We start from the raw sequence: 26,118 nt of genomic DNA, 5'->3' as shown, positions 1-26,118 counted from the left end.
ATTTTGCTTTAAAAAGATTTTTTAAAGTATTTTAATTATCACCATGTTGTTTTTGTTTATCTTGGCTTATCATGACCCCCCCCCCCCCCAAAAAAAACAAACAAACAAACAAAAAAACAAAAACAAAAAAAATTAATTAAATTAATTCAACAAATAACACATGAATGATTATATTAAGATTCCGCATGCGTTATTTGTTGAACAAATAACGCATGCGGAATCTTAATATAATCATTCATGTGGAAAAACTCGATATTATTGAGATTATGTGAAAACACTGACCGTCGATACAAACATCACAACAAAGCAACGTGGGAGATAAAGGAAGTGACGTACCTTATGTTAACCCGGAACACAGCGCTCACTAAACAACAGTCTTGGCTCTGTTTTGCGTTGACATTTTGCCACGCACAGCCGCTTGCTAAGGTAAATATACCCGCTATAGATCCAGTTCGCTTAGGTTGGTTCCTCAAGAGCAGCAGACACTCGTTTCAAATTTGCTACAATCTGTTTTATTTAAAAAAAAAAAAAAAAAAAAAAGCGGGGACATAAGACAAGCTAATGTTAGCTGTCAAGCTAGCTAGCATAGCTTCTTAGTCATACAGTGAAAGGTTGAGATTTCTACTCATTTTCTTTAAATACTGTCGTCATAGGAATTTTATAATTAAGGTCAGCAACCACTCTTACAATTTTTAAATATTTAAGTCTGTATTAGAAAAACGAAAACCTTCTTGCTCAAACGGTAGCTAATTCTTACACGTACCTCTGAAAGGTCTGATTTGTGATACTCCGCGAGTCCCCCACACCACGCAGGTGCTGGATGGCTAAGTTAATTACTTTACTTTTATCGTGTCATTTTATATCCGCCGTTGATGTCTCTTCGCTGGTGGAAGTTAGTCACGTTTCTGCGAGCGGTGAGCAGCGTTTGGTTTGATGCTGATCATCAGCAGGAAGGACAGACGATAATACTTAGATAATAAGTACTTAGATAATTAGTGCCAGTCCCTAAAGTACCTGCTATACCTGTTCAAAATGACAATCTGCAAAAAAAAAAAAAAAGTGTTCTCTCTCTCTTTTGTTTTTAAAAGAAGTTGTATGATGATGTTTAGTAAACTGCTTGTTTTTATCCCTGTTATTATTAATCTAAATGTTTTTCAGCGTCTCCACACAGGCCATAGAAATTTTTTGCTTTTTTTCCCCCAACAGGGAGCTGTCAGTTAAAACTACACTATAACTATTGAGGAAAGTATTGTTTTAATCTTTGAATTCAGCATTTTCATCCCCACTGCCACAGGCTAATAAGATCAAGCACCTAGCCATGATGTCCGCCTTTACAAACATTTGTGAAAGATGGGTCCTTCGGAAGAGCTCACTGTAATTTGACCATAGTACTTGCAAATCAGTTTGTGAAATTTCTTCCCTCCTAGATATTCCATGATCAACTGTAAGTGGTGTTATAGGAAACCACAGGAGCCACAGCAGCTTAGCTGTGAAGTGGCAGACCACATGAAGTTACAGAGAGGGGGTTGCTGTGTGCTGAGGCACATAATGTGTAAAAGTCACCAATGCTCTGCTGGCTCTCAAACTGCAGTGTTCCAAAAGTCCTCTGGCATCAGCGCAAGAACTGTGTGCTGGAAGCTTCATGGCATGGGTTTCCTGGCCGAGCAGCGCGTGTAGGTGTAAGAAGGTGGCCCAGTACTTGCAGTGCCCAAAGACAGAATTTTTGTAGTTTTGCCTCTAAACACCACCATAGTGGGTTGTAAATTATGTATGTGTGTAATATATGTGATCAAAGCAAAGACTTTCAGCTTTAATTCAAAGGGTTTTATAAAGATTTTGTACGAGCTGTTTAAGAAATACAGACATTTTTATACACAGTCCCCCATTTTCAAAGGTTCAAAAATATTGGGACAAATTAATATAAATTTAAATATAAATACTCGTTTTAATACTTGAAGTCAAGAACCCAAATGGTGTGTTTCCTCCTCTGAGTTACTCTGCCAGGCTTGTACTGCAGCTGCCTTCAGTTGCTGCTTGTTTGTGGGGCCCTCTGCCTTCAGCTTTGTCTTAAGTAACTGAAAAGCATGCTCTGTTGGACTGAGATCAGGAGACTGACTTGGCCATTGAAGAATATTCCATTCTTTTTTTCCCTTGAGAAGCTCTGGGGTTGCTATTGCACTTTGCTTTGTGTCATTATCCAGCTGCACTGACACTCTGTCCAATCAGTTTTGCAGCATCTGCCTGAATCTGAACAGAGTATAGCCATGTACACTTCACAGTTCATCCTGCTGCTTCTATCAGCAGTCACATCCTCAATAAATACCAGTGACCCGGTTTCACTGGCAGCCATACATGCCACAAGACTGTTAGACGGATGGTGTGGTATGCTTCAGATCATAAGCTGTTTCTCTCCTTCCCCATACTTTTCTCTTTCCATCATTCTGCTACAAGTTAACCTCAGTTAACCTTGGTTTCATCTGTTTTTCCATAACTGTGTAGATGTTTTCTGGCAAACGTCTAATCTGTCATCTGTCAGGCCTTTTGGTATTGTTAAGCAGGCCAGTACATTTCGTTTTTTAACAATGCACCAGATTGTTGAGTTGGTCACTTGTAAAGTTTTTGCTCTTTCTCTGATTAGTTTGAGATTTTTCAGTCTGACGATGATCTCCCATGTCTTTGGGTTTCATATTCAAAATGACAGTGAAAAGCTTTAAAATACAAATCCAACACTTTGAGTCAGTTTCAGATATCGTCTGCTTTATTTGCCACAAAATAATAAGGAAGCAGACCTCAAGTGGCCATGAAACTGCTTGTCAGTCAATTTTCCCATTATTTCTGAAGTTCTGAAAATGGAGACCTGTGTATAAAAATGTCTGTAATTCTTAAATGGCTCATGCAAAGATTTTTATACAACTCCTTGAATTAAAGCTGAAAGTCTTCCCTTCAATCACATATTGATTTTGATTAGCATTCCACTATGGTGGTGTCCAGTGGCAAAACTACAAAAATGTATGTGCTTATACTGTGTGTATCTGCTTGCATTTGTCTGTGGCTTACAGTTAAATTTAGGGTGACAGTGTAGATTAGTGTGGCAGGGGAGAGCTGTGTGTGCTACAACTGCAAGAGGGCATCTGGTCATAGTTTGGTGAAAGGGAAACTTTGTAGTTTCCACTGGTCATGCTTGTATCCTCAGTGCAGTGACAGACAAGCAGGTTTTATTTGTATTGTAAAACCGGTTTCCCTGTAATCTTTTAATTCTAATGCTTATGCCACCCAACAGTAAATACTGCCTGGGTATCTATTCACTGAACTGAACCACAACAAAGTCCTTTTACACAAGGGATAAAATGCAGCCATCTGCATGAGACGCAGAGTTTCTAAATCTCAGTTGTAATTCATTCTTGTAGGTTAGTTACCATCACGAGTAAAAAGGAACAGAAAAGTAACTTATTTGTGCATAAAAACAAACAAGCCCCAACATTACTTCATTCAGTGGTGCATGTATTAAAGTTGGAATTGGCTACATAAGTGGCATCTGAAGTTAATTCTCGTTCATATATATGCCAATGCATTTGGTTATCATTTGTATCTGTAAATATTTAGATTTTCACTATTCATTCATTCATGTAGGCACATACAAACATATGATAAATATAAGTTTTATTTCAAAATTCAACACTTTCTAACAGAAAATTCTTGGTTTTTGAAGTAAGAACCCAGATCTTTTGTAAAGCAATCTCTTAAATTCAAAGTTTATTTTTTATTTAACACTCCATGTATTGATGTTTTAACTCAGTTGTTTATTATGTAATCCTCACTTACTTTTTCTAAGTTGGTAGTGGCTCTTTCAAGAAAATTACAGCCTGCTGCTGTTCCAGAAGCATGTACTGTGGCAGTCTTATTTAAAAGCCACTATGTGCTTATTTAGCCATTTATTTTGAACTATTGTGTGAATGAACTCTTCAGTGATCACTGGAACATAAAAGTACAGAATTCCCCTCAAATGTAATTTTTAAAGTCATATGTGATAAATTGCTCCAGGTTTTCAAAAAGGGGTTTTTCCCTAGAAGTTAAACCTTTACAGCCGTCTTTACTAATACAAAGTTATCCATTATAACAGTTGGATTCAGGACTTTGCACTTACAGGTCTCTGGTTAAAAAAACAAGTTCTTAGCCAAATGGCAAATTACTGGTCAGGATAGTTTTTACAATGGCCCCAAATCAGCCAAGTTTTAATGAATTAGTCTACAAAGCTTATGCATTCTTTACACTTAATTTGCTGAATATAACACTTATGTCACTAAGCCCTTAATATCTTTGTTTGTTTGTTTGTACCACAGGATCATAGTAAGGAGAATGGCTGCAGACTGGGTTGGTAGTGTTGTGTCCATAGACTGTGGAGCAACGTTGGGAGTTTATCAGGGTGAGGTGTCCTCTGTTGATCATTCCAGCCAAACAATCTCACTAAAGCATCCCTATCACAATGGGGTCAAGTGTCCTGTTCCTGAGGTCACATTCAGGTAATAAAAAGAAGAATATACTGTCTGTACTCTCTCACATACATATCAGCACATCCATTTTCAACAGATTTTCATAATTCTCCTTAAATGTTTTTTTTTGTTTTTTTTAAGGCCATACATATAGATTTTTTTTTTTTTTTTTTTTTTTTAATATCTTCTGCCCACCCCTTCAGCTTTCCCTTTCAGCTACGGGAACAATCGTGAAACAAGTACATCCCATGGAAGACATTTAATTTAGGATTATCAGGGCCTGCTAATACTTATTTACCTACATACTTAAGCATTGGACATGTCAAATTAACATTTTGCAATGTCACATTTTACAATTTACATTTTTATAAAGATTGCTTAAAGTTATTAAATCAGTCATTAAATGCAGAAGTGTTACTTCAGTGCTTTTGAATTTGAAAATATTTAGCAGCCATGTAAGAAAGGGGTATTCCAGTATTAACATGGTACCATTTGCGTTCAAAGTAAGGTCTGTATTCTTTTTTTTTTTTTTCTTTTCTTTTAGTGCCATGGATATCAAAGAGTTAAAGTTCCTGGATATCCAGAACAAAGTTAAGAAAAACAGCTCTGGAAAGGACACTGCAACAGAACCCAGCTTCATATCAACAGGACGCCATGGCCAGACTAATAAAACAAATCACTCTTATGCAACAAGCAACAGCTCTCATTCCAGCTCTGGTCCAATCACCAACACACGCAGAGGTAGGTCATGACCTGAAGACTAAACATTTCATCATTCAGCTGTTTTTTTTTTTTTTAACTTTGTAGTTACTGTAGGGATTAAGTGCTTAAACTTATAGTTAAATACATTTGTCATTCACAGTGGTGGTGAATGACAAATGTATTTATCTATCTATTTATCTATATCTATACTGATAGGGACTGGCTAATGTGTTAGGAACCAAAGGATGCCACATTGTTTGATGGAAATGAAAAATTATCAACTTATATAGGGCTGAATTCAAAGACACCCCAAAAACCTGGTGTTGTCAAATGGACCGAAACATAATCTCACACTCTGTTGAATTTAGGTCAGGTGGTCGGGGGGGGGCCAGTCAGGCTAAAAAAAAAAAAAAAATACCCCAAAAAATCAAAGTGAAAAAATGATGAGACAGGCTAGTGTATTTTGCCGAAATTTTACTGCAGCAACTCAAAATGGAACTCAGGAGTTTGTATGGCACTCGTGCGCTTGTATTAATGCCTGACAATGATGAGGCATGCTCCTCATGAAACAATCAATGATGCCCTGGGGGATCTCCTCCCAGATCTGGACCAGGACATCACTGAGTTCCTGGACAGTCTGTGCAACCTGGTGTTGTCAAATGGACCGAAACATAATCTCACACTCTGTTGAATTTAGGTCAGGTGGTCGGGGGGGGCCAGTCAATCGTATCAATTCCTTCATACTCCCGGAACTGCTTGCGTACTCTCACCACACAAGGCCGGGGATTGTCATACACCAGGAGAAACCCAGGACCACTGCACCAACGTAGGGTCTGTGTGCCATTGCCTAGCCTGTAGAGGTCTGCATGTTTCTCCATAGATGGGCCTCTCCAGACCATCACTGACCCACCATCAAACTGGTCATGCTGAATGATGTTACAGGCAGCATAACATTCTCCACAGCTTCTCCAGACCCTTTAACGCCTGTCACATGTGATCAGGGGGAACCTGCTCTCATCTGCAAAAAGCACAGGGCACCAGTGGTGGACCTGCCAATTCTGGTATTCTGTGGCAAATGCCAGTCTGGCTCCACAGTGCCAGGCAGTGAGCACAGGGCCCACTAGAGGACGTTGGACTCTCAGGCCGCCCTCATGAAGTGTGTTTCTGATAGTTTGGTCAGAGTCATTCACACCAGTGGCCTGCTGCATTTCATTTTGTATGGCACTGGCAGTGCTCATCCCGTTCCTCCTTGCACACAGAAGCAGTTACCGGTTCTGTTGATGGGTTAAGGATCTTCTACCCTGTCCAGCTCTCCTAGAGTAACTGCCTGTCTCATGGAATCTCCTCCCATGCTCTTGAGATTCTGCAGGGAGAGACAGCAAACCTTTTCACAATGGCACCTATTGATGTGCCATCCTGGAGGAGTTGGACTACCTGTGCAACCTCTGTAGGGTTCAGATATAGTCTCATTGTATATATATATATGTGTTCCTTTATTTTTGAGCAGTATACATGAAATAATTTAATTTATGTTGGTAAACATGTCAGAAACATTTTAGTTAAAAGACACGAGACAAATACTGTAAATGTGAGCATTTATTCATATAGTATCTTGACTTCTACCCATTGACGTGACTGATAACAGGTCAGAATCGGGTTTTGTGCAGCAACGCCTGTGACCTTTACACTCAACAAAAGCTGCTAATCAAACTACAGCAACTGAACACAGCTCGGAAAGCCCATGATTGTGCATTATAATTCAAGAAGGGTGACGAATTAATTTACAGTTGTTCCAAAACAATAAGACGGTTTGACGTCTTCATAAAATTGGGAAAGCCCCATGTTTTTAAGACTTTAACTTGTTCACTGTGCATTTCCTAGTTGTCAAATCACAGAAGGCTATTGTTGCAGAGCGTAACAAGTGTTGACAGGAATTTACCACAGCAATGGCCATACAGTTCTCTTTTGTTAAACAACAGAAAATTGATATTGTTCCCTGACTGAATTGACCACCAACAATTTCACATATTGCCCAATCACACTTTTAATTCCCTGAAAGTTGCCAAACAGTGAAGATGGGCTGATATGCAGTCATTCAGCATCAGTGTTTGTGATTGGTGTAAAACAATTCAATTGTACAACCAAAAAGGAAGTGCATATTGTTTTTGGGTATGTAAAGTTTAAGATATAAAATGATCAATAACCTCACACACTGCATGTGTACCAAATCAGAATATCCCAGTGCTACTTAATGACTCCTAAATTCCCCTTGCTTATCTCGGATGCTTCACTGACCAGCAAAACATTTGATATTGGAGGGGGGCACGGAGATTTCGGACATTACAACTAGTTTTGAATGCCATCCTGATCAAGAAATACACCAGTTTGATTTGTACACTTTTAGTTTGCTTTCACCAACACCGCACAGAGTTCCAGTGATGTAGAACTGTATTTTATCCAGTAGCAATAAGAAACAAGTGCATAAAATTGCTTGAAGATTATGGATAGTTCTGTGAAGGAGGAGCTGTAAGCTTTAGATTTTTTGATATATGTAACTAAAATTTGTTTAAAAAAAAAAAAAAAACACCTATTATGAGATGCAATCACAAAGTGCCTTGACTGATTAAAAGAAGACTTAAAATTAGTTGGTTTGATGTAGCGCAGCGTTACAACACTTCCAGTTCCCTGTATACACATCAAGGATCTGCTGGATCTCCAGTGATGCTGAATTTGGATTTTGTTTTGGCTAAGGCTCTCAGTAACAAAGTCGAATCTGGAGAGTTGGGCAGGTGGGAGGTGACTGTTGTGCTGAGTCAAAACACATGTTTTCAGTGTCCTGTGAGTTAGTGCATTAGCATGTTGGAGCTATTCTTGATTTTTCTGGGGCCAGAAGTAAACATATTTAGAAAGGAAAGGGGAGTGCTAAGTTTCCAGCTAACACTGCAAGCTGCATCTATAAACTCTCTACTGGTGCTATGTAACAAACTAATAAAATACTAGAATTTCACTCACCAAACCTGGAGCAAAAATGTCTTAGAAGTGCTGTAGTTCACAGCAGGCTGTAATATCTGTCAAATAACTAATAAAATGCTCAACAAAGAAACCAAAACAGCTGAGAGATGAAGTTTGCACATGGCTGCTGGTCAAATGTTACTTTTAGCTCCAGACCATGAGAATAATGAATGCACTAGCCATGTCCCTGCCGGCATACACATTGTTAGATGTTCACTTGAGAATTTACTGTGATTAATTTATTGTTGTTTTGTAACTTAAGATGAAGTTCTCTTTTGTGTTTAAAAATTTTTTTTAGACTCATATATTGACATTTTAAATGTAAAAACAAGATCTTGGGATTAGTTTAATTCAAAAATTTTTATATATAGTATCTGATACGTGCTCACACTGAAACACACATTTTGATTCTCATGTCGTGAGTTGTCCACGTTACTGTAAAAATCTGACTGTGTTACTCAACCTTCCTGATTAGATAAAAGTTAAAACAGTATTTCCTCTAGTCAGCAGCGAGTCAGGAGGAAGCCTGTTTGGACAGCTCTGTGGCCTCTGCTGGAGTCATTTAAAGTTGGTTCAATTTTACACTCAGGATCACCAAACAATGGAAGAGTCAAAGGTCAAAAAATTGCCAGCGTTCTTCAGTGTGATTGTAAACCTTACTTTCTGAACATGGAAAAAGAAACGTGGAGAATAGAAAACCAGGCTTTTCCCTGTTTCATTTAATGAATAAGTCATTAAGACTCATAAAGTGGTAACCCCGTGTGTGTGTGTGTGTGTGTGTGTGTGTGTGTGTGTGTGTGTGTGTGTGTGTGTGTGTGTGTCACTACCTTCTGATTTAGGAAAAAACAAAAAAACCTGAGCATGGGACCAAACAGGGCCTTGTTATTACTCTGCCATGATTCCCATAGCGTGCTAAACGCTTGTATCAAAGTTCCTCTTTACAATATGTGTGTGACTAAAATCAATAAACATTCCCCTCCCTCTTGGTGTCTGCTCCTGAAGAGAAGGTTATGCAAAGCCAGGCTTTTGTGCGTTAGTGGCCTCCTGTTCTCTCGCTCTCCCTCTCTCTTTCCCTCACTTGCTTCTGGCCAGCACAGGAAACCGACACCCCCTCCCCAACAGGAAGCCATGTTGTCCCAGTGTGCTCGGAAGGCCAAAGCGATATCAATGGTGGAAGCAATGTTTACCTTTTGAGTTTTTATTTTAATCTCTAGCTTTCAGGCTGGTGGCCAGGGAGCTAATGCCCAAATTGCACGAGGCCAACGTGCTGAGTGGCTTGGGCAGGGCTGGTCCTTTCACACGCAATGCCATGCACCCAAAAAGCCCCCGGCCACAAAGACTGGAAGGCAGGGTGGGCTGTTGCACATACAAGATTTTAGATTCTGCGAGTGGATTTTGAATGTCTGACAATGATCTTTCATAGAGAGTAGAATGTGAATGTAGAAAACCAGTCTTATGAATGATGTATAGGCCCATAGAAGCACAGCTGATTTCCATGAACCCAAATCATATCCAACATGTATTCTGGAGGAGCTGTTCCAGACTCTGAACTTATGAAAAGCATTCCCATAACCAGCGTGCTACCTCGTATATGGAGTGAAATCCTATCCAGCCCACTGTTTCGCATAAACCTCTGCTTAAGAACATTTATACCTCAGAAAGGTTATGCTGCACTGGAGGGGGAAAAAAGCACATTTTAGTTACTTTGTATAATACACTGCTGATAGTTTAATATATGTTATATGAAGACTTAGATTTTTTTTTAAATTAAAATTTGCTAAATAATTAACTTTAAACTTTGTGTAGTGGAATACACGCCGTGCTTTCTTTAGACAAAACCATGCATGCTGCAGACAGGGTAGGCAACTCCTGTCTGCCTGCAGCTAACTTTACAATAATCTGTTGTAAAAATAAGCGAGCAGTTTGTGTGCATATTCACAACTTTCATTTTTGCTTGTTCTTAATTTGTTGTGTAAAACAACCCAGCGGTGGATGGGAGCAGGTGAAAAGATTGCATTTCTTCATGTTAAAACTTGTTAAAAAGGTGGTTTGATGAAGGACTCTTAGTGGCTTTTTACCTGCAAAGGTTTTGGTTGCAATTACACTAATAAGCATTGTTGCTGTAAATGCGTCTTTCACTCCACCTGACTTCTCTGCCCCTTTGCTGCCTGCTGTGAGACACACATGCCTACGTGCTCTTAAATACATTTTAAAGTCTGCGCACAACTATTTTTAGTTGCAAATCAAATCAAACTCTCATACTGCCCTGCATACCACCATTGTCGCCTTCCTACTGCGATTTCCCTGCCATCACGAACATCCTCTTTCTTGAAGTAACCTCACACACTTCCTTTAATCGGAAAATGCTGCACTTATAATAGACTCCAAAACTCTATTGTAATAAGTAAGTAGGTGATTTTATCTGCCATTCTCTTTTTGATTAGCAGTGTTGGCGTGCTTCACCATCAGCAGCTCTTCCATTTTTGATTGAATGTTGGCATTTATAAATGCATTTACCAGTATCAGTCTCATTGTCACATTTGCATCTCAGTGACACCCTCCAGCCACCAAATCACTTACGATTAGAAGCAGATATTGATATGACCAAACATTGAATGAGGCTGTCATAAAAAAAAAAAATTTTTAAAAAAGCAAGTTTAATGGCAACCACCGAGATGACCGAAAATAATAAAATGTTTCCACGGTTTGAGCTCTGTGTTCTTACCTAAACTCACATTTCAGTTTAGAACATTCCAGGCCTCTGTAGTTGTAGCTGCGGTGGGAGGTTTGTCTAAACTCAAATCAGTAAGGTTCACTGTCTACTTGTTATTCATTAGCATGTTTAACTTGGAGCTTTGCCCAGTTCATTCAGATTTTTGATTCATAGCATGACAAAACACTTCCTTGTAAATAATGACATTGTTGGCTTGTGCTAATAAGGACACTAGCTTTTATCCCTGTTCACACACAAACACACTTAAACTCCACCTTCTCCTACTCATGCCTGATTTTTTTGCTGTCTACTTATAATTTATGCAAATATTAAACTTAAAAAACTTAAAAGTAGTGCCTGTGTATAAAGAAGATTTTTATTTATTTATTTATATAATATAAGGTTTTTCGTGTCATGTAAAAAAGTAATTGCATTTTTACACACAAATTAGCCGCTGAATAAAGGTGTCAGATTAGCGCGCAGTTTTGTTTGCAAATTTATAGCCCAGTGTACTATGACTGAGCCTCCCAGCATATTGCGTGAGAGAGGCCAAAGCACCTTAGCTGTCACTCTGACAGTAGCGTGTGAGTGTGCCTCTCTGTCTCCTTGTTAGCGTGAGAGCTGTGGATGATTGGGGTTGAAGGCCAGGTTTTTCCAGTTTTTCTTTTTTTTTTTTTTTTTTTCTTTTTTCTTTTTTCTTAATCATGTAAACTTTATCAAGCACCACGCATTCGGCCATCGGACGTTTTCAGTGTTGGCCGTGTTTTGTTCTCATTAAGTTATCGTAGATATCTGTGAGAGCATAAGAAGAGTTTGCAGTAAGAGTTACACAAGATAAAAAAAGAGCTGCAACCTCCTAGTCAGAAACTGACTGAGTGCAGGAACTTGTGTATGGATTATACTGTTTAGAGTACAATGACTTCCAGTATTGTATGACAGCACGTAACTTCTTTAAAAGATGATCAGGATATGAGCAGGGGCTGAAAGATGGAATATATATTATGAAAGAATGCATATTTCAATTTAAAAAGGCCCATGGCAGCTAATAGCAGAGCATTTGGCTCCCCATCCTGCGGTTGATAAGGTTTAATCCAGAGGATTCAGACTTGAAGTTCTGTATGATTAATTTGTTCTTTACATGCCAAACTGCACTCTGTAGTAGAGCTGATTTACATCATAACTCCCAGATATTTTGTTGGGATATTTTGTTAAATTTGAAGTATACTAGACTTTTATTAAATTTTTTTTTTTTTTATTTGGTCTTATTTTTAAGTCTTATTTTGTATGTGTGCCAATGTAAATGTCAGAAAAAGACACGTTTTCCCTGTTCCTATATTAATTTTTTATTATATACTCATGTGTTTATTTGAAATTTATTTCAACAAAATTCATTATTTGAATGGCACCCAGTCTCACATTAGTCTAAGTCCGTGCTCTGTTCCATCTAAATGAATGACCAAAACAAGTTCTGTTTTTAAGAACTCAGACAAATGTTATTTTATTTGCTCGTTACAATAAGACAGAAAGCAGGAGAAGCTCTAGACACACTTGACTGCTCTCTCTGTGTTCACTTTTCATGTGCTTTGTATCATCTGATCCTCCTGTTTTAGCCTCAGCCTATTCAGCTTTGAACAGAGTAATGAGGGGGTGTGACTGTAGTGGAATATTACTATGTGAGCAGGCCTGGGATCAGCAAACCACTGGCCTCTTAATGGATTGTGTATAAATGTATAAAAAGATAAGCATTGCTGCTTTAATTCTGTAAATTTGTTGTTTTTTCTTGCTCAAGTAAAAGGCAAAGATCTGTTAATGCAGTCTAATCAGAACTAGACATTTGACCTCAATGTTTCTTTTTTTTTTATGTTGAAGGGGTGAGGGTTTGTTTTTTTTTGTTTTGTTTTTTTTAAACATTTTTTTATATTAATACATCCATTGCAAGTTTTAAACAGTTCAGTGACACACACACACACTCTTTTCCTCAGGGATGGTGAGGTCCCATTTGTGCACCTACCCCTGATAATATTCTGATTAAATCTCTGCCAGCATTGTCCAATGCCAAATCCTGTTTTATGTGAGCAATCATCAGAGTTTGTTTTTTCCATTGTCTTCAGGTTCATCAAACAGCAGAGGGACGACACAGACCACACCCAGGAGAAGCAACGTGAGGAACGGAGGGGCTGGAGGGCAACAGAGATCAAAGAATGACGAATGCTTTGGTGATGGGACTGATGAGAATCTGGACACTGACTTTGACTTTGAGGGAAACCTGGCTCTGTTCGACAAGGCCGCCGTTTTCTCCCAGATTGATGGGGCCAGTAGCAACAGCAACAAGTCACAACATCACAGCGCACAGGCTGAGCAGAAGACCCAGTCCTATCGTCATGATGAGAATATTCTGGAGGGCAAACCGGTCACATACAGACAGATAACTGTGCCCCAGCATGGGGGGAAAGAGTACTGTACTGGTAAGGACAAAATGCACACACAAATGTTCAGCGGTTAGGGCCAATCACGTTTCTCTTGATTCCTCAGTATACAAACAGTGATAAAAAAAGTTGCAGGAATGGGTAATAAAAATCAAAAACCTTTTAAAAGATTTAAAATTAGGTTAATCTGCTAATTTATTCCTCTGTTAATCTACTGATCGCGTTCAAGTGCACGTTGGGACCATTTTCTCTGGAAGCCTGTTCCTCTATGATGTGCAGTTGGATTTCTTCCAGTGTTTCAAGTTATTACTTCCTCCAGGGAGGTTGTTTTTGGTAGTGTTTGTGTGCGTGCGTGTCATTCTGTGTGTAAACACGATAGCTCAAAGTTTTGAATGAATTCTGATAAAACGTTGTAGAGGTGTAGAGTGGGGTAATAAAGTACCATATAAATTTAAAGTATCATGCCATATTTCACCTCTGACTTCTTCTTGAAGGTCACTAGATTGAACTGAAGGTCAAAGTGACAGTAATGCTATATAAAGCTATTTAAAGCCATGTTTCTTCAAAATATCACTTTATAGTTTGACCTCTGACCTCCCGTTTAGATTTCATATCTGCCTTTCTTTCAGTTTGACCCCATAATGTGTTATATCTTTAAAGAAAGCTGGCTAATTAGTTTGAAATATGCTGTAGTGTAATATAAGCTCAAGTTATTCATGTCCAGTTATTAACAAATCAGTACCTACTCCAGCATAATGTTTGTGTAATCACAGTAAGTGTCTATTATGCTGCCTTTATCTCATTTTTACTGCACTGCAAACTTAAAGTACATTTAAAAAGAAGAAAGAAACCAAAATTAATATATCAATACTGTTCCCTTAGAAGTATATACTCCCAGAGAGCGAGCTACCCTGGTGAAAGTTTACGCTCTCGGAGTGCTTCTTGTTTAACGCGATTTTAATTAAAAGTGGACAAAGCTGCAGAGAAGCCAAATCTGCAGATTGAGCCAATGGTGAGTAAACACTGTGTTCTGTCCTTCAAGACAGTAAAGTAAAGTTTTTATGCTAATGTTCCCCAGACCCTTCAGGACATTAAAGCAGTAGTCTAACTCTGAGTGATCCATGCTGCACTACCCTGTGAATGTTTTTGATAGGATATGCTCCTTTCCTTCCCTGATGATGTAACTGTGGACTTCACTTGAAAACTGCTTAAGTCTCAGGTTTAGTTGCACACCCAGCAGTGAGCCTCCACACAGCGGATCAGTTTTAAAGAGTTGTCTCTTTGCTGTCGGCACACTGTGTAAGTGGTCATAAAAGGACTTCCAGGTAGCAAATGAAACATATTAGCTGCGCTCGAATCCATCAGGACACGTCTGACAACGTGAATGAGAGACAAATTTAAAGTAGGTGAAGTTTTTTGGGGTTTTTTTTTTTTTTTTTTTTCTTTTCTTTTCTTTTCACTCCTCACAGTGGAAATGGAAGCCAACCAACAAAATTGCTGGTTTTAGTGTCATTGGCTGAACCATGAAACAATTAAAGTACTTAAAAATTTATATAAATAGTTTAAAATGTTTGAAACAATTTCTTACAGCAAAGTGTGACTTCCCTAAAACAACTCTAGAGATACACTATATTGCCAAAAGTATTCCATCATCTGCCTTCACACACATGAACTTGAGTGACATCCCATTTTTAATCCATAGGGTTTAATATGTCGGCCCACCCTTTGCAGCTATAACAGCTTCAACTCTTCTGGGAAGGCTTTCCGTTAGGTTTAAGAGTGTGGTCATGGTGAGTTTTTGACCATCTTTCCAGCAGCGCATTTGTAAGGTGAGACACTGATGTTGGACGAGAAGGCCACGGTACCACGCTGGAATTCACGGAGCTCCTGAGAGCGACCCATTCTTTCACAAATGTTTGTAGAAGCAGTCTGCATGCCTAGGTGCTTGGTTTATTCACCCGTGGCCGTGGAAGTGATTGGAACACTTCCAATTGGCTGAGTGGATACTTTTGGCAATAAAGTGTATTTTGTATTTATCTTATTTCCTAACTGGCAAAAAAAATAAGATAAATTGTAGCTGAGCAAATCCCACATACACTTTGTTCCGTGAGCATGGGAACATCAAATCTGCAAATGAAAATGGTCCCCAAGAGAGATGTTACTGCTTTTTCCTCAAAACTATCCTTTTGATTTTATTTTATTTTTTTAAATTATCATATACTTTTGAGTGAGTTTTCAGTACTGCTGACAGAGGTAGGAAATTTGAAAATAGTCGGACTATAGAGATGGACGAGGCCACTGTTAAATTTGATAATGGGACCAAATTATACTAAAGAAAATTTCCAAGAGTCTACTAATTAACTATGATTTTGAAATCCAGATTTATTTAAGATAAAACATTGAATTCAGAATTAACATATTGGCACCTTCATTAATAAATATTTTGTGCATGCTGGAAATGATCCTTATTTAATTTTACATGAGATGGTGAACATTAGATAATACAGGACTTGTTTTTAAGACAGTGTCTTTTTTTAGTACCAGTCTTTCGACTGTGGGTAGGAGTACCATCTGCTTATATAACAGCACTGTTTTGGCAGCCACAGTTGGATAAAGGGTTATAACTCTTGCCAAATGGTGAAATGGTTTACTTGCTCTTGATAGTAAATGGGCTCTTAGCAGTTTCTCTTCTATTCAGTGCAATGAGGGGAGAACAGCATGAACAAGTGGTGCTCACAGCAGAGCTAACTTCTCCTGATCAGAGAGTTCACCCTGGGGCAGGTGTGCATATATTCTTGGTTACTGTTTGTCATTTGTTGCAAGTTCTGACCTTCCACACACCCCTCTGACATAAGCCCATAGAAGTGATGACCCTCTTCTTTCTCAAACTGGCTCAATCTAGGATATTACATAACTGGTTAATATAGACACAAGACAAGTAATGGCACACAGGCCCTGGAGTCTAAGGTGTGATTGTAGCTAGGCGAGCTGTAGTGTTAGGCTGAAACAATATTTGCAGGTGTTACATAAGGAAGGGCCTGATCCAACTGCACTTAATTGTGGCTTAATGTGGAATAAATTGCAGAATAAGTTGATTCCGCAGGCTCAATATGTCTGCATATATTGGTCCTTTGGCATCAGGCCCTTTTGTGGTGCTCAACAAAAACCTGCTTCTTTCACAATCAAGATACACCTCTAAGTTGTCTTTGTGGTGAAATATAATTTGAATATTTTGTTGACATATGAATCAGATGGCTCGTTGTACACTGCATATTCAGAAAATATTGGCACCAAATCCTTCTGTTCTTGTATGAATTTCTCGCATTTCTGATGATGATGAAGACTCGATAATTAGCACAAGGGTGACAGGTGGTTGTAGTATTGATGGTGTTTCATCACATGGACATAGGAGAGTTCAGTATAAGCAGCTGCCTACCATTAGGCAGACAGCTTCCAAGCAGAGCCTTTCTTTCCTACTGTGCAGGCTGATTTGCTTCCCAGGGCTGTCATCATAATCCCCATCCTCAGCACTCTGTAATTAGTATGCCGCCGTACAGCCTTACATAAACAGCAGCTCTGAAGCAGGAACAAACTGCAGTGTTCTTGACCTGGAAGCTTTGCCAGTAAACAGATAAAACAACAGTAGAAGAATACAGAAAGTAAAACAAAGTGCCCAGCTGTTGGTTAGGTTAACATAACAAGCCGACATGGGGATTTAAGATTCTGTTTCTATGCAGCATTGTTTGTTGTAAAAGTTGGAGTCTCTGTAAGTTTAGTTCTGCTGTTTTTGTTTTTGCCTCCTGTACTGAAACTTCAGGTCAAGCAAGCCAGATTGCAAAACATATTGCAACAAATTAAATGTAAGCTTCTTTTATTGTATTTATTCATGCTGTATCATTTTGGCGAAAACCTAATGCAAGCAAAGAAAGCATATTTTGAATTATTACAACCTGACCTGATTGTTTAGAGCAGTGTACAGCCTGAGCTTTTGGCTCAGAGGGATTACTTGCACCTGTGATAACATCATTGTTATGAACATCAGCCGTTATAACAGGACACAGATATATGACCAAAGTTCAGCCTGCATTAAAATTACATGCTCTCAGGTAAATAGAAGGCCACCACAGGAAGATTGAGAGACTCAGACTGTTTTAGTATTTATGTCCCTAAAATAGGAAAAAAATAATATTGCAGGTTTTAACATTAATTTTAATTAATTTTCTGTGCCATAATGAAATGATACCCCATCTTGCTACCTGTGTAACGCTTAAGGTGGAGCAGAAGTGAATGAAGCAGCCTCCTGCCCCTCCCTATCCGAGTGCAAGGCTTAGTCACACATGGCTCAAATCCAGCCAGAGTGTATTGCTTTCAGTCCTGTCGGTTTCCTTGTCATGCTTGAAAGATAACTTCCAGCTCAGTTTATTTTAGCACTGCTGTATGGTCACATCTACCCAGTTTAGCTAGTTTTTTTTTTTTTTTTCATGCTGCATTGAGTGCGTTAGTGTGTGTGTGTGTGTGTGTGTGTGTGTGGGGGTGTGTGTGCGTGTGTGAAAGAGAGAGAGAGAGAGCAAGAGAAAGGTTGGGTGGATAGTTTTGGTTGCAGAAACTTCAGCAGCAGTTATTAAGAAGCACACCTGGTGGGTTGGTTTAAAAGCAATTTGTGCATACTAGTGCAACACCCACTTCCTCTGAACTTGGCACTCAAGGCAGCACTTGCATGACAAGAACCAGTTGACTTTCCTGCGCTTATCGCTCACAGGAGGATTGGCGTGCTCCAGATTTCTGTTGCCCACTGAAACATATTAGCAGTCTTTGTGTGGTATCAATAAAGAATAGTGGGAGGGGAACAGGGCTGACCTAAAGATAAGCAAGAATTTCAGTCAGGCACGGCATGAGTCTCTGTGTTTATATGTAATTATGAGGGTGTGCGTGTGTAGAATGATAATGTCACTGAGAGTGCTGCATGTCTGGGTGCAAAGTTGTGGGTGTATATGAGTGTGCTGTGAGCATGATGTGGGAACTGTGTGTGTGTGTGTGTGTGTGTGTGTGGTGTGTGTGTGTGTGTGTGTGTGTGTGTGTGTGTGTGTGTGTGTGTGTGTGTGTGTTCTTGCATCTCTGTGTGTCAGTGTAAATTTTGCGCACACCAACGAGGCCACCAACTTCTCAGCTGCCAGGCCGGAGATGTGTAGGAGGCCATTAAGGACTTAACTGCCTCCCAGTAGCTTTATTTATCAAAGGGACCCTGAGCTGCACAGTTCCCCCAGCTTGACTCTTATTACCCTTATAATGTGCCACAGGCGATGGATAGCTAGGGATTAACCCAGCTTCTTTAAAGCTTTCCACACTTTGTACATTCAGTTTGTACAGTGATTTTAAAAATCAAAACAAAAACAGATTGTATATATGTAGTACAATAATTATAAAAAAGACACAAAAGAGCATCTGTGATGGGTTACATGATATGAAGGATGCATTAAAAAAACAAAGGAATTTAAGCATTTTTCTTGAAAGAACACTTAGGAAACATAATTTGTATAACAAAAGCAACATTTGAAAAACAAATAAATATGTAATTAATCTATATGAAGTCACTAAATATCTGACCTGCTACAAAAAATCCAAAATCTAAGCATCTGCGTAGCTCTTAAAACTAGTCTTTTACCTTCTTGTTGTAATAATGTTGTAATAATGCTGTAATTAAGAAAGTGCCGTCTTCACACTTTTATTTTTCTTTGGTCTTCTTCTCTTTAGTTTAAATCACCTGGACAGATCTTTGAGCCATTACTAGCTTATTTCAGATATATTTGTATTGGCGTAGACTTTATGTTGTTGGTAATTAATGAAGAAAATTGCAGTCACTGAAACTGCAGTAAAGTACTTATAAACAGTGATACCTGTCAGACAACTTTTTAAAAATGTTTAGATTAATCAACATTTACCTGCTAAATACGTTTTTGGTCAGTGAATGTTGTTTCCATTTAATTAAATTCTTTGCTATTTATTTTTCTGGTTTTCATTTTACAAATAAAATAAAATAAAGGGGCCCATCCAGTGACAGAAACCTTCAATAATTCAAATACTTAAAACTGCAGATCAAAGTGACGTCTTCAAATTTTTGGTCTGACCAACAGTCAGACAAAATCTATAGTGCTTCACGGTCATGTGTGGCTTCAAATACTGTGTTGTCAGGCTTATTTCACCACTGAATAGTCTTAGACCAATCTACTATTTTTGGCTTTTTTTTTAAATAAATGCTAAAATATAATACATAATTTCACCACTGGTGAAATCAAATCTGAGTGCTGGATTATATACCGAAGAGATGATTCAGGAATATCAACAAGTGCGCCATTAAAACAACCTGAAAATGCTTCGCACAGCACTTTAAATAACATGTTGAAGTAGGTGGGTAACAAACCCTACTTAAAAATGTCTAGTGTATGAATTATATTATTGGATTAAAAGCTTCTTTTTTTTTTTTTTTTGATAGCCACTGCAAGATGAGCCACCAGTCTATTTTAAGAAGATGAATGGACTCACTTTTTTAGCCCAATCACCACCATCCCTTTTACTGTTTAGCCCTCTCCAGTTTCTCACCAAACGCTGTTGGGATACCGTGCAGGTGTTCATGCGTGTATGATGTTTGCCCCCTTTTTTGTCACGCTAACCCACTGCATGTTTTGACTGAGACCAGCAACCAGTGTGGGGGGTCCAGCCCAGTGCAGCCCTGTCCCGCAGCTAAGAGCTGAGAATTGGTCAAACCATGTGATGGTGCGTGTGAGCCCGGGCCCCACAGGGAATAGGCGTTATCACTCTGCCTGCCTTATGTTTGTCATGTTTTGTAAAGGCTGCCAGTCTTGCCTTTGTTGCTTCAGACAGCAGTGACAAACAGGAAGGGAAAAGGAGAATCTTCTCCCATGACAACAAGATCAGGTGTGGGGGATGCAGAACGCCTCTTCCCCAATGATATACTTACTCTTAACTACCAACCTCTGACAATCTGGGAATGTGTTTCTGACCAGTATGTCCTTATCGATGAGGTCCTATTTTTAGATTTGGCTTTGCTCCTGCTTTTGTTTCTAAAGCTGTGCTGATGAAGATAAGTGGCAAAATCAGTCTAAGATGTTTTGCAGGTACAGTGTAACTAAAACCTCAATGTTCTGAAATGAAAAAAGTATGGGACAGCATTAAAACAGTCTCTGTCTCACATGTTTTCTTTCTGCAGACACAGGCCTGGTGGTTCCCAGTGTGCCCTACGAGCTCCATAAACAACTCCTAGCAGCTGCAGAGCGTTGGGGTCTGTCTCTTGAGCGTAGGCTGGAAGCAGTCGGTGTTTGTTCCAGTCAGATGGCTCTCACATTGCTAGGTGGACCAAACAGGTAAGGAGTACCAGTCCTGGCTTCAGTGTGGTGGTGGGAAACCTTAAAGAGTTACCAATCTCATGACTGGTTAGTGTGTTAGTCATTTGTATTATTATAATAAGAATGTACAACAGTGTATCGAACACCGTTGTCTAATTAGTTTGCAGTCATTAGAGTCTCCACCCCCCAAAAAAGTTGTTTATTGTCTTAGGAAGGTACCACGTTCTACATTAAGCAATCACGCAGCACATCAGGAAGATCTTCAAAGACCAAAAGCAACCCTGTTTGGCATTTGTTCACACGCCCCTTTAAGAGTGGCAAAGGCTTATTTAAGATCAAAGAAACAGCGCAGTAGCTCATATAACAAAACTGGTTTATTGTCTCAGTCCTTTTATCAACTTAGCACTGCAATACTTGCATGTCTCCGATTTACACTGGAAGTACAGTGAGCTCAGATCAGGTTTAATTTGGTGCTGTCGTGGCAGGATCACGAGATGTTAAAGTGGTGTACGGCCACCAGGCATTCAATTCTTCAGATCAGTTTAATATTAAAACCTGTAGTGATATATAAAACTTTGAGGTTTACATTTATTTAAAAATGTCATTATAAAGAAAGTAGTTACTATACCATCACCATAATTTCCATAATCAGAATAAAGAAACTTTTGTTGGGATGCAGGTTTTTTTTTTTTTTTTTTTCTTTCCTGCAAAAGTTTCATGGATATTCGCTGGCTGACTCTCCCTGCAGAAATACTTGAGATGGGGTTAGACTTGGAATTTCATTACTAGTTTGACTGCAGAAGTAATTTACGTGTTCATCATTGCTTGTGAATTTATGGAGAAATCTTTGTCTTTTCTGACATGTTCCTAGGCTCACCCCAAAAAATGTCCATCAAAGACCCACTGTGGTCCTTCTGTGTGGGCCCCATGTTCAGGGAGCCCAAGGCATCAGCTGTGGTAGACACTTGGCCAACCATGAAGTGGAGGTCATCTTGTTCCTGCCCAATTTTGTCAAGATGCAAGAGTCAGTCACCAGTGAGGTCAGCCTCTTCAGCAAGACGAGCGGCAAGCAGGTGTCCAGCATCAAAGGTAAAAACTGAGTGGGACGCAGTATATTAACTCGGTCCTGTTGGAACAGACTATGACAGGCGAAGGTTGCCCTCTACTGGAGTTCCACCCCTCTTGTGCTTGGAAGCACAGACCGATATCTTGGAAACAAACTCATAAATCAGAACAGCTTTTAGTTAGCTGAAATTAACATGAGATAAACCAGCCTTGGTTTGTAATTATTTACTGTTATTTTGTTGAGAGTAGCCCTGAGTTAGTGAGCTACATTGAGCTCTCTTTTTATCTGGCTAAATCACTGTGGTAAACGTTGAACACACAGCCTGGTCGGGAGCAGATTGTACTTAGTTTAGGTTTAACTAAAGTGTTAAGCAGTCATGTTATACTTAACATTTCCTGGGGAAACACTACCTAGGCTACTTTTGTGCATACATTTGACTTATGCAGTGTCACTGGATATAATGCTGTCGCTACTATTGCACTATAATGCTGCTACTGGCACTTTGTTTCAGTAGATTCACACTTCAGATTAATTTAATTTCATGTCCTTAAATGTATGAATGCTGCTGCCCTCAAGCATCGATAAAACATTCAGTATTTTTTTTTGTATCATCTAGGGGTGGGACTCGATTAAAAAAATTAATCTAATTAATTAATCGAAATTAATCGCATTTTAATCACATTTCAATATTTAACATGATAAATATTAATTTAAGTTTGGTTGATGAATGAATCAATATACATAAGCTTAAACTTCAAAATTTTGTTTATTTTCCCACCAGTCTACTACACAGACCAACGAAGGGTGGAAGTGCTCCTGTGATAAGCAAACACCTGAAATTAAAGTTAAGCATCATAACTGGATAGTTTTATTCAACATTAATGTCTCACTTAATATAGTTGGATATTAATCATTCTCTCAGCTGTATTCCTTGATGTTGAAATGTGTTATGCTTGTTTTAACAGCTTATTTTGAATTAAAGACTTCAAATTAATCCACAAAAAGGAGAAAAAGTTCGTTCTCAGTTTAACCAGCTGCTTTACACAGCTGTGCTTCGCACTCACGGTTGCTAGGCGACATGAGCTATGCAGAGGTGAGGGCAGGTGATGCTGATATGAAGGCTAGCCGCTCACTTCCGGCCTTTGCGGTCTTCGCGGGCTGCAAAGGACGTGGGCCGGGTCCTTCGAACGATGCGGCCGCTGAATTTTTGACATTGTGCGTTGATATAATCTGTATGCCTGGAACTCGTGCACTGAGGAAGTGCGATTAAAATGCGTTAAAAATTTTAATTCGTTAATTTCCCCGTAATTAATTAATCGAAATTAACACGTTAAAGTCCCAGCCCTAGTATCATCATAAATATCATTATTGTACTTTTATTGTTTGTTTAAATATGATGATATGATTTTGAGGCTATACTAAATCCCGACTGATACAGGATTTATAAGACTGATGCCAATATTTGGTGATATAAAACGTGTGATATTTCAGCTGACTTTATTCTTTCAGACAAATGAAGTATAAATAGATTTCTCTAACATTTGGTATGTATAGTTATTTCTGAGTCCATATTAACATAATGTGACCATGCAGTTTAAAAATACTATTGTTTTGTTGTCATAACAAGTTGCAGATTACTCATTTGTGCTCTGCCCAACGCTGCTCAGATTAGCTGGTTGTGTTTATATCGAAACTGTGTTGCCAACAGAGAATATGCAGAGTGCCCTCTGGTGTACAAACTACTACTACTACTACTAACCCAACATCAACACTCATAACATGGTTGAAGGGTCTCCTCCTAACTTTTTAAAATTTTCATTATAAATGCCGATACAATATATTGGTAAATAGCTAATATATTGATCGGGCTCTGTAGTCTACCTTTATGGACTAAAACAGCCAAGTGGTTTGATGTGCCAGCATTTTTTTCTTTTTTCTTTTTTTTTGAAAGAGGTGCTAATTTCAGTCCTTGTTTTGATTAACATTTTGAGACATGTTTAGATTCCTGTATTGTCTCCATGTACAGTTTGTAATGTGATTGCGTGCACCAGTATTTTTAATCTTATGATTTAGCAAAAAAAAATAAACATTCTCCCCCTTCACCTCTGTCTGTTTCCCAGACCTGCCTGTGAGCCCAGTCGATCTTGTCATCAACTGCTTGGACTGCCATGAGAACCCACTGCTGAGGGAACAGTCCTGGTACCAATCCGCTGCTGACTGGGCCAACAAGAACCGGGCTCCAGTCCTAAGTATCGATCCCCCAGTCAGCGAGCAGCCTCAGAGTGTGGAAGCAAAGTGGACCCTCTCTTTAGGACTTCCACTACCTTTAGCAGACAAAGAGAGCCGAGTCTACCTCTGTGATATTGGCCTCCCTAAGATGATTTACCAAGAAGTTGGCATCAGCTACCACTCACCGTTTGGATGTAAATTTGTCATCCCTCTGCACTCAGTATAACAGAGTCGGGGCTCACGGACACTTGGAGGGAATGGTTTGCTTGAGTGCGCAGATAAGCAACAACATGCCCCAAACAAAACTTTGTTGCAGTGTGGAGGAAACTTGTTGATACATTTGGGAGCATCATTGGAAAGACTGAACTGTGCGTGAGCACACATTGAGTGCGATACCTCTTGTATTGGAGGGACAAGGGTTTCCTGTTGTTCGTTTATTTTGATAAGGCTCCGTGGCAACGTGAATATGTTTACAAAATGCTGACCACTGTGAGTCTCTCTTTGACCTCTGATCCTGTGACCAGTCAAAGCAGCAAAGACACAGTTTCCGTTTCCTTCTGCATGTGCAGCTTAACCTACAGCTGACTGCCAGTCAAATCTGCCATTCATCTTCCACGGTTGATGTCTGGTGTAGCATGTTCCATTGAAAATGTGATATTATACAGAATCTATATTTTTATTTATTTTTTTGAACAAATCTCAGGAATAATGTGAAATGTAGAAAAGCAGAAGATTATATTTGCATTTTTTGTGGTAGCACTCCTACAGTATTTGGTGTCTTTGGATGGTGGCGTTTTTCTACCACTTTGATTTCCAGGTATTACTGCTAGTTGTTTGTGGCAAATCTTATTTGTTTAACTTTTTCTTTTTTGACTCTTGGAGTTAAATTACCTCTCTGACTGCCTCTCTTTTGGTCAACATGGAAAATTTCTGTGAAAGCTTTAGGTCAACAAAATGTCAACTTGACCTGAGCAAAGAAAATGTCTGTATTTTAAACCCGAAGCTGTGCACTCTTGAAATTAAGCAATAACAGTCTTTCAGAGTCGGGGTTTTATGAACTTTTTCCACCAAATAAATATATTTGAAATGTAAGAGTACAAATTGGGAGGCTTTACAGTTTGACACTTTATGTACTCACGTAACATGTTACATTTTGTAAATAATGGTTTCGTTTTTGTACTTCATTTTGGGTATTCATACGACTATACATTTCTTTTTATAGTGCTTTTGCTGACTTGTCATAGAATGGTCATTTTTGCTATAACACGGCAATATGTGTTTTGCCAAAAACAAAAAGAAGGAATTTGTGTAGAGTGAATGAATTACATTAAAAATATTCACGGTCTCAGAAGTTACCACTCAGGATCAAAAAGGTCACAGTGACTGCAGCCTCGTGTATTCTCACTGTTCTTTGTCATCATTGTAGCAGACACTAAAATGTGATCATAACTGTCATCAGTTCACATTTTTGAAAAAATGCCTTGGATTTTTGATTGTGGATAGGTCTCGTCTTGGGATTCATCGGTGCAGGGGGGGTGGGGGGTTTGCAAAATAAAAATACGTTGAATTCAATGCCTGCCTTTCTTCTTGGATATTACTAACAAAACCACTGATGCTTGCAGAAAGGAATTTTTTATACACTAGCATATTTTAAAATTTTATGTTGGTATAATAAACTTGTTGGACCACCAGCAAAGCATGTAAAGATACTTTTTGTAATTCCCCTCTGCAAAATGTAACTAAAGCTTTCGCCACCATGGGGCAGCATTTTGGTGTGTTCAGGTCTTTTCAGATGTGTTCTGTTCTTTGAACTTTTGGTATTTATTACCCCATTTCCTCAAGGTCACTATTGTAAAAGTAGTTCAAGGTACTGTAAATAAAGGGTACACTGACTCTGTGCCCAATCTTGTGGTACGGTGTGGTATTACACTAAAGGCCTGGACCAAGTTCAGCATTACTGGATATGCTGATGTTTTGGACTTAAAGTCATAGCAGATGGTTCTTCATAAAAACTCTTGGTGGCTTTATTACCTTTTGGAAGGTAATAATTAGTTTTAAAAAAGGTTTAACAAATTTTAAACAGGATTTTAGAAAAGTTTATTTTTAAAGTGATTTTAAA

The 26,118-nt window shown here is 38.8% G+C and overlaps 1 protein-coding gene across 1 annotated transcript; it reads left to right on the top strand.

The window, feature by feature from the left end:
• Positions 1-335: 335 nt before the first annotated feature.
• Positions 336-25,520, top strand: LOC115776019 (enhancer of mRNA-decapping protein 3-like). The gene is made up of 7 exons (XM_030723610.1): positions 336-426; positions 4,341-4,520; positions 5,035-5,231; positions 13,029-13,382; positions 20,569-20,722; positions 21,576-21,793; positions 23,891-25,520. The coding sequence occupies exons 2-7, from the start codon at positions 4,357-4,359 to the stop codon at positions 24,223-24,225; spliced, it is 1,422 nt and encodes a 473-aa protein (XP_030579470.1). The 5' UTR covers positions 336-426; positions 4,341-4,356; the 3' UTR covers positions 24,226-25,520.
• The last annotated feature ends 598 nt before the right edge of the window (positions 25,521-26,118 follow it).

This window comes from Archocentrus centrarchus, chromosome 3, assembly GCF_007364275.1.
Source record: "Archocentrus centrarchus isolate MPI-CPG fArcCen1 chromosome 3, fArcCen1, whole genome shotgun sequence".
Lineage (NCBI taxonomy): Eukaryota > Metazoa > Chordata > Actinopteri > Cichliformes > Cichlidae > Archocentrus > Archocentrus centrarchus.
Note: the sequence above shows the minus strand (reverse complement) of the source record. Positions and strands in the feature narration are given on the sequence as shown.

Coding starts and splice junctions, on each gene's coding strand:
- LOC115776019 (XM_030723610.1), top strand. CDS start 4,357: ATGGCTGCAGACTGGGTTGGTAGTGTTGTGTCCATAGACTGTGGAGCA. Junction 5,232..13,028: donor AATCACCAACACACGCAGAG/GTAGGTCATGAC, acceptor CATTGTCTTCAG/GTTCATCAAACAGCAGAGGG. Junction 13,383..20,568: donor GGGGAAAGAGTACTGTACTG/GTAAGGACAAAA, acceptor TTCTTTCTGCAG/ACACAGGCCTGGTGGTTCCC.